This window comes from Drosophila obscura, unplaced genomic scaffold (assembly GCF_018151105.1).
Source record: "Drosophila obscura isolate BZ-5 IFL unplaced genomic scaffold, ASM1815110v1 contig_73, whole genome shotgun sequence".
NCBI classification, from domain to species: Eukaryota; Metazoa; Arthropoda; class Insecta; order Diptera; family Drosophilidae; genus Drosophila; species Drosophila obscura.
The window spans coordinates 5,655,635-5,672,428 of record NW_024542865.1 but is presented as its reverse complement, the minus strand read 5'-3'; the positions used below and the strand labels follow the sequence as shown (position 1 = coordinate 5,672,428).

Below are 16,794 nucleotides of genomic sequence, written 5' to 3'. Positions count from 1 at the left end.
GGTTAACAATCGAGATACGGATCGCGATCCACTACACACATATATCAGCATATATATATATATATCAACGATCCGTGGGAGCAGCGAATCCCAAAACAAAAGTGTACCAAAACATAAATAAAACACCCCCGAAAATTGTGTGCTAAATATTTAAAATATTTTTTTGTTTGCATTTTTTGTTCGAGTGCGCCGACTGTCAAGTGTTCGTTTGAGTAGTGCCGTGCCAGAGAATCGCTCAAGCTATCTGGCATACACAGAAATTGTCAGGAATTTCAGGTAGCGATCGCCACAGCATCAGCGATCCTTCTTGAAGGGTTCGATTTCGATTTCGGGTTCGGGCTCGGATTCGGCAGCAGAGTGGCAAGCAGGCTACACGAGGAGGCGCGGCTGTTTTTCTTGGGAAAAACTGTATGCATTTCTAGTGCAGCGCAGTCACTGAAGAAGAAATGGTAAGTTCTTCCAAGAATTTGTTCACACGAAACCACACAAAGACAAACGGAGGGTTTTACGAGTGCCAAAGACAGACCAGACGTAGGTCAGGGTTCAGAAACAGAAACCGAAAACAGAAACCGAAACGAGCAGCCGAGCAGCGGTGACTTTGTAGAATTTTTACGACTCATTTCGAGGCCTAATATTGTTGTTTAAAGTACGAGTACAAGTACGAGTATCCATTAGGTTTACGATCACTTTCGATGCGGCAAAACATGACCCAAAACAGAAAGCAATGGAAAGGAAAAAGGCCCGAAACGTGTAGATCACTTAGAATATAAGAAACAAAAACAAAATACATGCAGGAATTGCTCTACTCAAAGGAAAAGGATCGGATCTTAGATATATACTATGTACCAGATGTCCATTAGAAGGGCTCAGGTTCTGTTCAATGAAACATCAATGAGTAGGGAGTAGGGGAACCTTTAAAATCGGTCTATAAGCATATGATTAATGAAGGGAAATACAAACAAAAATATGTATGCATGTACATATATGTAGAAATTAAATACAAAGATCCCTAAATCTCGAAGCATAAATGTCAGGGATCTCTGGCACATAAATTCTCACTGCATTATCTATTTATTTATATCTAGAAATAAATGAAGCTTTCTGTGACATTTTATTCCAGAGCAAATTTGCCTTTAAGAATCTTTTCAAAGCAATCACAGAGCTGTCTTGGGGGTTAAACAAACAATAAGACTCTGCTAAAATATCTTGAGAAATGAGAAGAAAAGTTTACCCAATAAATTTGCTAATTATTGTTCATTGTCTGCGGAATGGATACCCCCCTGGGGGTCTGTGGCTGTGAGCTGCAAATGGATCGGTTATCGTAGCCAATTGTCTAATTCATCAATATCTGTTCAATCTGCTCGAATCTGTTTCGCTTTGATCACTCAATTGCCGCAGAGATCCCACAGCCAGCCAGCCAGCCAGCTAGCCAGTGAGTGCCCTAGTAAAATATTGATTCATTGAATCATTCGTTGGGTGCCCTTTCCCATGGCCTTTACTGTGCCGCCTGCCTGTAGGTGCGAGACGCTCATTATGACGCTTATCAATCGCAGATATCGGAACGATCTAACTCTGGACGCTGGCAATTGGCATGCCAATCACGAGTGGAAGATCGATGCCAAAGTGGCTTACATAAGAGCCAGAAAGTACGAGTGCGAGTACGCGGATTATGCCCCAAAATTTATTATAAATTCGTTGGGTTGGGTTCGCTTGGGTTGAGGCATATGGGGTGGCAGGCGTAACAGGTGCGTTGAGTGCATTTCAATTGTATGGATAATGGTGCTGTATTGTAATTTAAATCCACAAAAGTAAAAACTCAACTCAATGAATGGAATATCATTTTATGACCACGCGAGATGCATAACGAATATGCCACGTAATTGTAGCACACAACACAACACAACCGACCCCCGAAAACCCCACAAAAATTCAGTGCAGATATTTTCTGGTATGAGGTGAGGTATTGTCTTTAAGCCACCCACCGAAAACCCAAAGCCAAATAATATATTATCCTATATGTACAGATGTACATACATATGTATGCATGTATATTGTATATTTTACAATGGCATTTCCAATTGTGTAATTGTTGGATTGCATTTTATGTGGCGGCACTCGTCAGCTTTTGTTTTTGTTTTTACGGTTATTTCTTTATTTCGGATATACGACTATAGGTTGGTGTTTTTTTACGAGTATTCCGTTGGGTGGGGGGAGGGGGGGGCATGCATCATACTCGTAAAAACCAATAGGCAGCCAAGCATGGATCTATCTGGTGACCACTGGAGCACATGTTGCTGCTGCTGGGTGGCTGGGTGCTGGGTGGCTGGGGGGCTGGGGGTCTGTTTATGGGGTTAAGGTGTCATTGACTGTTTAATGCGCTTCCCGGCAGATGCACACAAGCACAGGAGCAGAGGCAGCGACAGCGGCACAGGCAGAGGTACAGGCACAGGCACAGGCGATAGAGATGGATTGGATAAAGTATTAGTGATAGAGAGAGGCACGCACACAATTATATAATCGCCTTTGATGGTGGAACTTTAATTTAACTGACTGTCAACGCTTAAAGAAGAAAGAAACAGCAAAAGACTGAGACTGAGAGTGAGAGTGAGAGTGAAGGAGAGTGTGGCAGAGTGAGAGTGAGAGTGAAAGATAGGTGGAGAATGCAACACTGATGCGTTGATGCGATTATTCATATAATTGCTAAAAACTCAATGGCAAGAAGAAAATGCCGTTGAAGGAAGCAGCCCCCAAGGCCCAGGCGCCAAGCCCCATAATACGCAATCGGGAAAAGGCATTTGAAAGTGTTATACTGAGGAACAGTTAAGTCTTTATAGCATCATTTATCGTTATGTGACACTACTAATTCCCTCTTTATAGCTAGAGTTTGATGGAGGCTTAGGCCTCAGCTGATTAGTGATGATTATGTACAATCGATAGCAGCGATAGATTACTGTTGGCACGCCTATCGCAGAAGTTTGGTTATATTCTGCTGGGTTTAGCAGTTGTTTGTGGCTATATTCTCTCACCTTTTGGGATGCTAATTTGGTGACTAAAGTGACTAAGGAATACTGAAAACTCTCAAGTAAAAATGAAAGCAAAAAGCAAAAAAATGAGAATGATCTATTTCCGTTCTTACGTATATAAATGCAACATGCAATTAAATATCTGGCATCTAGGGCAACATTTCCATTAAAACCTTTCCCTCCACGTGATTTCTAACTCTTGAATGCAAAAGGATTTGATTAATATTTTGTGGCCGATATTCAACGGCTTTCTCCTCGTAACAGTGGGACTTCTTTTGCGATGCTGCGTGTGTTGTTTTTCTGGCAACTCATTTGCTTCCGTTTAGATCTCGGGGAAAGTACAAACAGCGCTTCCGTTCGACTACAGACAAAAAGAAATTGAAACTTTATTATGCAAATTTTAGTTTTTAATTTTTCGATCAGAGAATTAACATACATTTCCTGCAAAACGTTTTGTCGCCATCCCAGAGCTGAGTGGTTGAGTGGTGTGCCATAATGGGAGCAGTTATGAGATTTGATTTGTGAAATATGTGCATATATACGAGATGTAAGTAGGTACGGGCAGTGTGTGATTAGGGTATTACGCAGATGCAGAGAGTGTTGCAGTGGGGCCCAATTAAGGCAATGGCCGGTGTAAATATCTGAAAATTAATGGCCAAAAGAAAGACCATATATACATATATATATATACTGCCTAACCTATGCCTGGGCAGGCCATGCCACTGTGTATCTGTCTCTACAATCGCTTTACTGCCACACACTTAATTATAATTAAAATATTGTATCTCTCTCAGTCTCTGTCTCTCTGTCTCTGTGGCTCGTAATGACCTGCTTTATGAGGCTGAAACACACACAGCAACAGGGGGGGAGGGAAACAAACAAAAAAAATAGTTTTTAAATATAATCAGTTTGCAATTTCACTTCAATTTTAACACAACCCACAAAAGAGTCGTCCCAGTGCCAGTGCCAGTACCAGTCTCAGTCTCAGTCTCAGTTCCAATTCCAGTCACAGCCTCTAACTTTGAGCCGTCCGACATTCATAATTGCGGCTAGTGAGACCACAGCGAGATGATGTCTCTCTGTACCCCGTGGAAAAACAGTCGGACAGAAGAGTTTTTCGTTAGTTTTCCCACAGACACAGATCAGGCTAGATTTACGCACCCCCCACCGCACCCCCACAGACAATCCGAGAACTTGCATAACGAGAAAACGGAAACGCAGGCGAGGCGAAGTGAGAAAATGCCTCTAAAATACTAAATAAATAACGCAGCAGCAGCAGCAGCAGCAGCAGATGGAAGGCGGTTAAAAGTCAAACAAGGCCCAGCCACGAGTACGACTGACCAACGTAACTTAATTGGCGTCACTTAGGGCAGCGAACAATCTTAATTACCGCATGGAGCCACAGGTGCGCGGGGCGGGCACCACTGTTTAAGCCCCACCAGACAGAGGTGCTCGACTTTTTATTGCTGACCCCTGCCAAAAAAAACAAAAAACAACAAAAAATAAAAAGAAAAAGAAAAAAGAAAATAAAGACCAAAGAAAAGCCAAACGGCACGCAGCTGAAAAACAATGGAAAATCCATACAAACAAAAGCTGAACTCTCTTCAGCTCTATGCCAGAGCATATACACATATATATATATATATATTGTACACCCGATCCCGATTTGTAACAACAACCACTTTTACTTTTATTTTCATTCGAGTTGGGACGCTATTTTTTTTTTTTTCTTAACAATTTTGAACATTTTTCAACAGCCAAGTTCAGCGCCAGCGCACAGTGGCTTGAGGTCTTTGGGCAAATGCTGTGAATATATACAAATAAAAGAGAACGAAGAACAGGAATATATATTTATGTAATAGTTATGAGAACTGTTGAAGATTGTTGAAGCTGTGGCAGAATGCCGCAAGCTGGCTCAAAGTCTCGAAGCTAAAGACTAAAATATATAACAGTAGATCACATGTGGGCATATCCTCTGATAGCTAGGAATTTAGTAGAACTATTGAAGCTATATTCATATATCGTTGTTGATTTTTATGATTTTTGCCTCGTGGTATATTTTTGATCCCATTAAAAACTTTAAATTTCATATTTTAAAGATCTCCATGATATCTACAAAATATGGTTACACAATACACAATAGAATTTATACAAGTCAGTGGAATTTTGTTTAGGAAAAGTTATCCAGGCAGCAGTTCCTTTGACAGCCTCAGGAATGGTTCTAAGATTATTGTTTGAGTTCCATTAGACTGAAATTATAAATACAAAATAATTGAATATATTCCATATAATTTCCAATATTTTTTTGAGTGTCTTCATATTTAATTTATGAACATTAAATAAAATATTTTATCTTTATCTTTCATGCCTTCCTTTTGAATCCACTGAAATGCCTCTCCAGTCGTATTCCATTCGGTGCTTGTTCCACTGTACCCTCTGTCCCACTGTACCCGCTAACCCATAAGGCAGGTCGGTCGCCAGATACCGGCCCGGCCCGGCCCATACCATTGCACTTTCCTGGCTTTTTGGCTTGTGCGAAAACTAAAGCAAACACGAGCCGGTCGACCGGTCGACCGAGCCAAACAGCGGACGATCCGCGCGATCCACAATCCGACGACCGGTTCTACGGGTGGCGGGGGCGAAAGGAAAGGAAAGGTTTCCCCCACGGAGCCCCAGGCCCCGCGTTGTCACACGACAATTACACGCAAGTGTTGAGAGAGGTGGATGGGGATGGGGCTGTGGGGCTGTGGGGATGTGGAAATGCCCCTCCTGCCGGTGCGCGTGTGAAAAGCGCATAATTTTTGGACGCGGACAAATTTTCACTTTTTTCCCGAGCATCTCCATGCGACGTTCGCGATGCTCCCTCCACGGGCTTGGTTTTATTTTTTGTTTCTCTTTTATTTTTTTCGTTTCACTTCTTTTTTTTTCTTTCTTTCTATTGCATTTGGTGGGTTGCCTGCTCGCTTTTCTTCTTATTGTTCCGCAGGGTCACACCAGACCAATTGGAGGAGTCAGTGCTAGGGCCTGTGCCGCACCGCACCGCACCACACGGGTGGTGGGTTGGTAGGGGCGGAGAGCCGACAATAAAAGTCCACAATGCGCCGATTATGCTGGCAATCGCTGGGAATCGTTATTGTTGCTGTTATTACTCGTATTATAATGCCGGGTCTGTCTCTATTTTTGTTGTTGTTGTATTGTATCTGGATATACGTATCGCTGTGTGTGTGTGTGTGTCTGGGTGGGAGCTTGTTATGGTCAAAAAAAGGGGGGCACGGCTACCTGGTTGGCTGGCTGGCTGGCTGGCTGGCTGGCTGGCTGACTGACTGGCTGGCTACCTATATCACTGTCAAACTCTCTCATTGCAGACAGACATTTGGGCCAATTATCTGTTGGCCTGGCTCCTCTTTCCCTCTTTGGCTTGTCGCTTGATTTACGAGTATGAGAATTGGCTTGGGGTCCGATAATTTACCAAAGAGTTTATCATCTATTTATGCCATTAGATCCAGGCAATTTTCGCATGCTTATATGCAGAATTTTCAGCCCACTGACTGCCCCCCCCCCCATCAAGGAGAGCTACCTCCTCCTTCTCCTTTTTTTCCTTGTTTTTTTCCACATTATAACCGTGGGACCTTGTGTCGCAGCAGATCGGTATCGGCAGCCCGGAGATCGGTAATCGGTAATTGATACGTATGCACGCAGACGGGTGGCACACCGCAAGTGGCTAAATGATCGCTGAATGGAATGGCTCGAATCTTCCGGGATTGGCAGTGGAGTCGTTTGATTATGCAAAGGTTGAGGGGAGATGCTTGTTGCATCGATCGCTGAATTGGTTCGTTGGGCGCCCGACAAATGCATTAATTTGTTTATAATGAACAGCGCGAATGTTGGAGGGGCGAGGCAAGGGTTACGCGACAAATGCGACAATTGCTGCGATGGCTGCGATGGCTGCGATGGATGCGACGGATGGCTGGCAAAAACTTGTTAATTACTCGCGTGCTGTCGTCACAATTGCTTGATTCCGCATTGCGTTGCATACATCATCATCATAATCATCATTATCATCATCGCACACAGCCATGACAGACATTTCGCAAATGGTACTCTGTCTGCCATTTTTGTTTGTATTTTTGGGGCAAGCAAAGAGGCACACATCCCCATCCACAGTTGCATGGGCATGGGCCATGGGCCATGGCGGGGGCAACACTAATCAAATTAAGCAGCTTCATAAATTATCCACATTCGAGTGGATATGCGCTGGATATGCTGTTGTCGTGAGACAAGGCCAATGGCTCTGCTCTCTTCTGCTTCTTCTTCTCCTGTCAGCTACTTAACAGTTCGAGGTGAGATTAATTTTCGATTTCGGCTGCGTACAGTAGTTATATACAGTCATCACACTTTTCGCCGGGATAATGGCATGTGTCTGTAAAGGTGTGATAAGCAGTGTCATTAAGCAGTGTTTCAGCACTGTTAGCTGTCTGACTCAGGTTAACAGCCTGTGAACTGCACTCCTTTAACAGCTCACTGTAAGCTCTCTCTCGCTCTCTCTGTCGAGCTGCCTTGGCTTGTAGTCTCTTTCCATTCTGCGTGCTCATCGTTCTGCGTTACTCCTCCTACTTCTCCAACTTTATCCACTCTCCCTACAAATGGAAAACACCCATTCAGCCCCAATGCAAGTGATCTTTCATACGTACGATTCATTTAACCCTTCACTGCCGAAAATGGGCTTTCCATACAAGTATTTAATGGTTTCTATTTATTATTTCTCCACTTGCTTCCCCAGCATAAAAAAACCTTAATTATAGGCAATAATTTACAGTTAAATCTGTGCTGCCGCTGCCGCTGCCGCTGCCGCTGCTCTATCGATATTCTGTATCAATTTCCTGCCCAATGTCAACAAAAACTAATCACAGAATTTAATATATATAACTACGCCTTGGTGCGGCCATCGGACTGGACTACTATCTCTAACTGAAATTACTCCATAGACACCTGTAGCTGTAGCTGTCCCTCTGGCGGCGATGGCGGCGATGCCGGCGATGGCGGAGGGCGGTGACGAGAGATAAGTCCATGACATCGATAAAAGTCAATCCGAAAGTTTTCATAATATTTGAGTCACACAGAACGGGTCGCATACAAACACATACATACATATGTACATATTTATATATATATATGTACGGGTAGTATTGATGATATTGTTTATGGATTGTCATCGTCCATCGAGTGGAGTATTTCTTGCAGCCATTTCTTGTGCCACATTCACTGGCCTGGCCTGGCCTGGCCTGGACTGGACTGGACTCTCTTTTGCATGCAGCACTTAATGCCATCTCATTTGGAAAAAGTTGTCGCCCAGAAGGTGCATCGCATGGCGCACCTGTTGTCGCTTGTATCTACCAGATACCAGATAGCAGATCTCATTTCCCTGACAGACATTTCCGCCATAAATGCGGCAAAAACTATTTGTCCACATGGCACATGGAAAAGCTCTTAAGATTCTCTTAGGATTGGGATTATTGAAACGAAGCGAAAGTGATGGATCCGGTGCGATCAGAGGGCTGGCCCCAGACAGAGGGTGGCAGAGGCTTTTATTTATGCGGAAATTATGCAAACCAAAAAAATAAAAAATTAAACGTTGCACTCTGCAGTTCAGTTGCAGGGGGGAAACTGTGTTCGGGGATCCTCCTTTCATCCATGCCTCAACTTCATCCAATGATAATGCATATTGATCTGTGTTCAAGCATCAATAAATCCAAACGGATGCACAGTAATCTTTGTAAGCCAATGACCCACATTTGGTTGGTGAATGATCTCCCACTGCCTCAGATGAGCATAAATCATAAATAAAACAATTGATTTTAGTCGGCAAACTCATGAATATTTTTGCATATTTGTGTGCAATAAAATGGGTGGCATTGGGGGGTGGCATTGTGCATTTCTTTGGGGCATAGCCTGTCATCTGCAACTGCAGACCTCTGCGCTCATCCGCCCATCCGCCCATCCGCCCATCCGCTGACGACTTCCAGCCAACATAAAATTGTAGATATATACATATATATTTTTCTTTGCTGGCTGCCATTACTTTGTTTTGCTTTGCTTTGCTTTGCTTTTTTATTTCTTTTTTTTTGTTTTCTCCACAAACCATTTCCATACATCTCCGGAGGCGCAGGCACAGGCACTGGCACAGGCACAGGCACTGGCACTGGCGTTATGAGTGCGAAATGTATTTTCATAATTAATTTCTTTTGGCTTTTGTTGTTTGGAAAACCTAGTGCCGTGCTGTGACAGTTTTTTTTTTCTTTCTTTCTTTTTCTCTGCTGGCACTTTTCCACACATCCACCACGGTCGCCGGCAAGCCCTCCCCTTGAGCCACTACTGGGTTTCCTCCTGCCTTTTATCGACAATTTCACTTTTGCCACAGAGCCACAGAGATGCACAGAGGCAAAGGCGGCAAAGGCGGCAAAGGCGGCAAAGGCGGCAGAAGATGCTCATCGTGTCTCATATGTGATGACGAGCGACCCATGGATGATGGGGTCGTCGACAACAATTGTGGTTTGGTTATTTGCGGCCCCAAAAAGATTCCCAAGCACATTGTCGGATCGCGTGCACTTCTCCAGCCCCCTTCTGCCCGCCCCCGCCCTTTTGGCTGGTGCTCATTTGTCAAACCTTATGGCGGCGTCGGTGGCTCCCAAGTCGTTTGCGATTCTCAAGTGCAAAGCCAAGGTTGCATGTTGAATGGACGTACGTACCTACTGGATGCTCTTCGGCTGCTGCTGCTGCTGCTGTTCTCTGCTGGAGCTGCTTTTATTATCGACACGAACCGAGAAGAAGACGAAAACAAGTTTATTCCCAGAGCAAGCCAGACCAGACCAGACCAGACCAGATCCAGACCCACAGCCAGACTCCCTCCGCCTGCAACAGCGACTGTGACTAAGAGCCAGGCCCGGCCCGGCCCGGCCAGGCCCGGCCAGGCTCCTCTCCTCGTTCGTCAGCTGCTCTTCGCTTCTTTGCAAACCGTTTGCAGAATTTCACTTTCTTTTCAAATTGCGACGACCTCGATTTATTACCAACCCAACGACATCGCCATAGCTGCTGCTGCTGCTGCTGCTGCCTGCCTGCCATGTGGACTGACTGAAGTGCCTCCCTGCCTGCCCCACTGCCTGCCCCACTGCCTGCCACTGAAGTGCGGGGCTTTGGGCCCCCGCGGATTGGGAATTGGCCTTTGTTTTGATATCGTCGTTGAGGCTTAATTGAATTACGTTGAGCTTCTGCTTGAGCTTCAAATATGGCAGCATCCCAAAAACAAAAACAAACAAAAAAAATATATATATATATTATAAATAAAAAAAAGAAAGAAGCTGCAAAAAATACAAAAAATAATTATGGGAAAGTGAACGCCCATTGTTGGGGGGCCTCTTAACTCTCTTCGTATTATATTTTAGTTTTTCGCTTTTTGTGTGTGTGTTTTCGGCTGCTTATTGATAACTCACATTAATGAGAGCCAATTTTCACATAATTAGTCGCCAGGCAGTCAGGCAGCCAGGCAGCCAGGCAGGTCGCTGGGTGACTGGGGAAACCTATAGCCACGCAGGGGGCTGGCAACTTCTCTTTCTCTGTGGGTCAGGAGTGCACCACCAGAGGGTGGTGGCACCTACCAGATGTGGGTGTGCGAGATGTTGATATGCAATTTCTTTTAGTTTTCTTTTGGGCGTTTTGGTCTTACTTTCATCTAGAGTTTAGGTGTCAAAGATTTCTTAATATTATTGCATTATTGCATTATTTCTTTCATATAATTTCTATTTCACTTTTCTAATATTTTTAATCATTAGAAACTATTTTTTTTTTGTGTGTTTTTAATGCTCAATAAATTGCTTAAATATTCCCAACCCAGCCCCTGAGTTAAAACTTTCCATTAGAAGTATGAAAATGCCTTCTGCTTAAGCCACTTTGATTCAGTTCCCATGGAACTCCATGCCTGATCGCAGCTCTTTGTCTGATTTGTTGCGAACTTTGACAAGAAGTGAACGCCCACAGCTGACCAGCAGGGGGCTGGGATGCAGCTGGCAATATATCATGGCCATGGGGGGCAGCCGTAAATAATGGCAAATTGTCGCACAAAAGATGCACCTGAGGAGTGGCGCGCACATGAACCCCATGCAATGGGGTGCACAGAGGAAGTCTCCGCCGGAGATGAAAATATTTCTCTCATTTTGTTTAGTTGGTTTTTGTGGGAAGCAGCAACCAGAGAGAGAGACGTCATATGGCATATGGGCAGAGTGACGATGATGAGGAACACGTTGCGGTCAGTAGCTGATGGCCATTTACCTTGGCTAATTTGCAATTTGGTGAGTAGCTGACCCCGCCCCGAGTAGCAGGGAGAGAAAGCCAGGCCATGCCGCACCGCATGTGAATCGGAAATTGTCATTCAATCGAACATTCAATTGGAATGGTCTATGGAAGTTTGTCCATGGCATTGTCTACTCATTGCCACAACAATCGAATTTAATTTCTATTTATTTTTAATCTGAAGAAACCTCAAGAGGCATCCCTGCCCTGCGCCTCAAGTGGTTTTTTGCGGTCTTTGCCTGGGCCTACAAGATTATTGTTATAATGTTTTTTTGTTGCCCAGAAATGTAACTTAACTTTGCGTTTATGGGGCCCCATAAAGCTGTTCCATTCGGTGTCTCAGGTTTTTGGTGGGGGACTTTATCTCTGTTAATATTTCACTGGTTAGTCAGCTCAGACAAACAAGAGTGTCCACAGCAACAGCCACACAGCCAAAGCCCCAATGCTGTAATCAGTTCATGGAACGCTTGTCTCTCCTCAATTTGAATGTCATTATCGCAGCCCTACAATCTCATATCAGTGGGTTTTTTGTTTTTAGTACTGGGTTCTTTGCCTGGCGACAATCATTGGAAAATGCCAAGCGACTTTAGACACACAGAGGTTTGGGGATGCCAAGGCATCGGGCAATGGGCATGTAGCTGGAGCTGCAACAATGAGTGCAAATAATATTATTACTATATATATTATTATTAATATTATTATAATATACATTATTATTATTAATGTTATTATATTACATAATATTATTATTATATATATTAGAACAATTTGAACCAAGCGAATAATAACTATAATAACATTAATAATAATATTATAAATATAATATGGTAATATTAATTTTAAAATATAAATAATAATAATATAATATTATAATTATAATTATTATTATTATTATAATTATTATAATATAATACATATTTATTATAATAATTATAATAATAATATAATATTATAATAATATATATTATATTATTATTACTAATGTCATTATATACTATTATTATATATATTATTATTAATATTATTATTATATATATTAGAAAAATTTAAACCAAGCGAATAATAACTATAATAACATAAATAATAGTATTATATGATATTATTATATTAATAATAATATAATTAATAATATTAAACAATATAATAACATTAATAATAATAATATAAAATTATTATTAATGTTATTACTAAATATGTTACCATTATTAATATTATTAATATTATTAATTATTATTATTATTATTATTATTATTATTATTATATATTATTATTAATGTTAGTTTCCTTTTTATTCGCTTGGTTCGACTTCTTCTTCTGTTAGTCTGATTTTAAAAGTTCCTTGAAAATCAAAGGGTGGCGGGTGGTGGGTGGTGTGGGGTCCCGTCCCCCCCGTCCACAGTTCAGCCGCTGGGTGTACGTTTATTTTGTGGTGCGGGGATGTTGCATATCGCATCACGAATGAGGAATGAACCGGATCAACTGCTTCTTGCTTTTATGCTTGGATCCGTAACCGGATCGAATGCCGCCGACTGCTCTCTATAAATTAGTCGCGTTGGCGGCGGCGCTGGCATTGAATTTATGACTTGGAAAGTGAAATTTGACATCTAATTGGACTTACACCCCCCCCCCCCCTACACCCCTCTGCTCTCTTCTCTCGTTTGCAGGCACTGAACCACACTGCAGGAGGCTTGGCGTTCCTCGGCCTCGCCAGCCTCGCGCTGGCGCTGTTGCCATTCACGACGGCGGCCCAGGCCCAGGTCCAGGCTCAGACGCTCTCAAGGTCAGTACTGCCGGCACAGCCGGCGGATCATTTGGTGCCGCCGCCGCTGCCCACAGCGCAGCGTCTCAGCCATGCGGCAGGATACTCGGAGGTGGCCGCTACAGGAGTCGCTGCCGTGCCGGAGCCGCCGCCGGGCTTTATGACGCGCGTGGCCCGCTGGTTTGGGCTGGGCGGACAGACGGCGCGCGACCAGCAGCTGAGCGCCAGCAGCGCCAACAACTACGCCTACCCCAAGCCCGTGCAGAGCTTCGATGCTGCCGGCAAGCCCTGCAGCCTGTGCAACAAGTATCCCTGGGTGCCAATGGTGGGGCAGCAGCAGCAGCAGCAGCAGCAGACCCATCCACAGCATCAGCAGCAACAGCAGCAGCAGCAGCAACAGCAGCCGCAACAGCAGGTCCTGCAATCCTGGCAGGTGCAACAGCAACCCCTGGCCCAGGCATCGCAGCACCGCCAGCGAGCCGTGCAATTCCGTGCGCCACCTGCGGCCACGGCGGGGCAGAGTGTCTTCCTGCCCATCACCGTGCCGCTGCCAGCGCTCAGCCACGTGGCACTGCCGCCGCTGTACAATGCGCAGCCCTTCCGGCCGCTCGGGCCAGAGCATGTGGCCGCTCCGTCGGAGGTGCGTGCCAGCACAGTGCCGCCGTTCCGGCCAGCGCCCAGTCCGCGTCCGTACAGCCCCAGCATTGCCAGTTCCAGCAGCAACTTTGAGATCGTCCAGAGCCATCAGCTGACGGACTTTGTGACCTCCGTGGAGTATCCGGCGACCTTTGTGCCCTCGCATGCCATCGATGTGGGCGGCAGCGCACCCTTCGCGCCCGCGGAGCAGCAGCAGCAGGCGGATCGGGAGCAGCAGCAACAGCAGCAGCAGCAGCTGCAGCTGCAGCAGGACATCAGCACTGTGCGCTACCAGCTGGAGGATCTGAGCAGTGGCACGGTGCACCAGCATCTGCCCGCCTCGCAGCTGCTCACCGAGTTGGGACACTTTGCGGAGACGACAACGCAGCAGCTGCCACCGGCGGACAACTATCCGGCGGCATCCTCCCAGCAGCAGCTGCAACAGGAGCAGGAGCAGCAGCTGTTCTACGCGGAGCAGTACCAGCCCGAGGAGACCAGCACAGTGGTCTACAGCACCACAGAGCAGCCAACAACAGGAGGAGCAGCAGAGGCAGCAGAGGCAGAGGCAGCAGCACCGCCAGCGCCTTTTCTCGAGTTGAACAACCATCTGGCGGCAGTGCATCATCGAGGTGTCTATCAGCAGCAGCAGCAGCAGCATCCCCATCGTGCCGGCAGTCGTGGCAGGGAGACACCCAAGCGGCTGCTCGACTCGCCCATCAACCATGCCCCTCCCCTGGGCGTGGGGCTGGCTGGAGGAGCGCGTCCCTTTACGCGTGATCCCGCGGATCTGAGCTTTCGCCTCAGTCAGGTGTACAAGCCCACGCCCACGCCGGCCGCGCCCACGCCCACGTCCACGTACGGGGCCATCGATGCCAGCGGACAGTATGCGGGCATGTCGCCGCCCAGTCCCCAGCAGGTGATAATTCCCTACACGACCAAGCAGCGGCCACGCCCCTTCGACCGGCCATGGGTGCATGTCCAGGAGCAGCAGTCGGAGCACCACGACGGCAACGACGTGGAGGAGGAGCCGCACGAGCAGCAGGAATCGAAGCTGGCAGCGGCCACAGTGACGGCCCCACCGCCGCCCAACACGCATCGCACCACCAAGTACCTGACCAAGATTCTGGCCACGAATCTGCGGGAGCTGCTGAAGCGGGAGCGCGAGACGAAGCGCCGGCCCCTGGGCGTGGACATTTCCCGGCTGCAGCACAACATCGATGGCTGGACGGAGCAGGAGTACAACTCGTTGTCGCATCGCCCCAGCACGCCCACCATACGGGGCAGATCCAAGCACATTCCCACGGAGTATCTGACGACCACCACCACGACCCCGGCACCGGCTACGGCTCAACAGCTGACGCGCCAATCGAAGACGACACGCGGCGGCGGCTTCGAGTTGGGTGGCGCCGCCGCCGCCGCCGCCTTGCCCACCAGTGCCGGGGATCTGTCCACCTCCATTAACAATCTGGAGCAGCTGCATCTGCTGGGGGAGCGCGGCCTGAGGCGCTTCCAGCCGCTGGAAGACAATCGACTGCACTTGGACTACTACGAGGCACAGCAGCGACCAGGACCACGACCACGACCAGGACCCGGACCCCCTGCCATGACCACACCCCTGCCGAGCACCACAACCACCGGCAGGACCACCGGCAGGACGACGATGATGCCCAGCGAGGAGGTGGCCGTCACGCCGCTCTATGTGCGGAGCACACAGGCGCCCACGGAGCTGTGGAAGCAGGCCAGGGTGGCCATTCTGCCGCAGACGAACGAGAAGGTGTATGTGGTGACGCCACAGCCGCGTCACCAGGCCTACCATGCGACAGAAGGGCATCGTGAGGTGTCGGTGTCGGTGTCCGCCGCGGCATCGGCGCCCCGTCCGGTGTACCAACAGACGCCAGCGCCAGCGCCAGCGCCCAGATTCCCCAGGGTGCGCCCCACGCCAGGCACAGGTAGGCGCTATGCGAAAGGGAAGCGAAAAGATTCCAGAACTCTTAACGAATTTCTTTTTGTTTTTCCAGCTGGCGAAGCGAAGGCGGCCACGCCCACCCTCAGCTCATCGCAGCTGCACAACTATACGCCGGATATCTTTGGGCTGACGGGTCTGTCCGCGTATGTGCCCGCAGATCCCGTGGAGATTATTGACGGCAACTCCAAAGTAAATCGCAATTCACATCGTCTAGACATGTAATCTCGAGCTCTCTCTCTGTTTTGTCTCCACCACACGTCACACACCTCACTCACTCACTCACTCACTCACTCACTCCATAATTCACCACACACCGACACTGACACTGCAGGTCATCACGATTGTGACAGCAGCGCCAACGGCGGCCGCTCTTCAGCGGCCCACAGCAAAGCCAACGATGTCGCCCTCCCCGAGATAGAGAGCGTGCCCACCCCCTCACCAAAAGAGATCATGGATCCGCATCCCCATCTATTGTAATATATTTCCACACAACAACAACAACAACAACAACAGCAACAGCAAAAGAGAGAGAACACCCCAAGGAGGCGTCGCGTCCACATCAAACTTAGATTTAGAGCAAAGTCTTTGGGAGTGCTATTTGATAAGAGAATGCAGCCCCGCTAGAGATCCAAGTTAGAGTATTTTTGCATTTGGTAGCTTTATAAACGCATAGAGAGAGAGAGAGAGAGGAGGATGGATACAAGAGAGGATTAAAGAGAAGGAAAAAGGATTGAAGAAGTACATGGAATGAGAAGTACTTCAAGCAGTGCATGGAACGAGAAGTACACCAAGCAGTGCATGGAAAGAGAAGTACTCAAGGAGTGCATGGAACGAGAAGTACTCCAAGCAGTACAGAGTACTGCAAGCAGTTTATGCATGAGCAGCATTGATTGTATGGGATGGCGAAGATGATGGATGATACACACCGCGCCCCCTTCCCCTTAGAAAAGATATACTCCACTAATTTTTTTTATTTTTTTTGTTTGCTATGTGGGCCTTTCTTTTTGCTAGTAGTTTTAGTTCTTTGTATAAGTATATCTGCTATATGTATGTATATGTTTATGTAT

At 46.6% G+C, this 16,794-nt stretch overlaps 1 protein-coding gene across 1 annotated transcript; it reads left to right on the top strand.

Annotated features, from left to right (window-relative positions):
* Positions 1 to 361: 361 nt before the first annotated feature.
* Positions 362 to 16,524, top strand: LOC111065334 (AF4/FMR2 family member lilli). Its single transcript, XM_041595578.1, has 4 exons — positions 362 to 449; positions 13,031 to 15,710; positions 15,789 to 15,916; positions 16,059 to 16,524. Exons 1-4 carry the CDS (start codon positions 447 to 449, stop codon positions 16,143 to 16,145), a joined length of 2,898 nt encoding a protein of 965 aa, XP_041451512.1. The 5' UTR covers positions 362 to 446; the 3' UTR covers positions 16,146 to 16,524.
* The last annotated feature ends 270 nt before the right edge of the window (positions 16,525 to 16,794 follow it).

Excerpts from the sequence above, each read along its gene's own strand:
- LOC111065334 (XM_041595578.1), top strand. Across the intron at positions 15,711-15,788 it reads GCGCCCCACGCCAGGCACAG|CGAAGGCGGCCACGCCCACC; the intron begins GTAGGCGCTATG and ends CAGCTGGCGAAG. Across the intron at positions 15,917-16,058 it reads TTATTGACGGCAACTCCAAA|GTCATCACGATTGTGACAGC; the intron begins GTAAATCGCAAT and ends CTGACACTGCAG.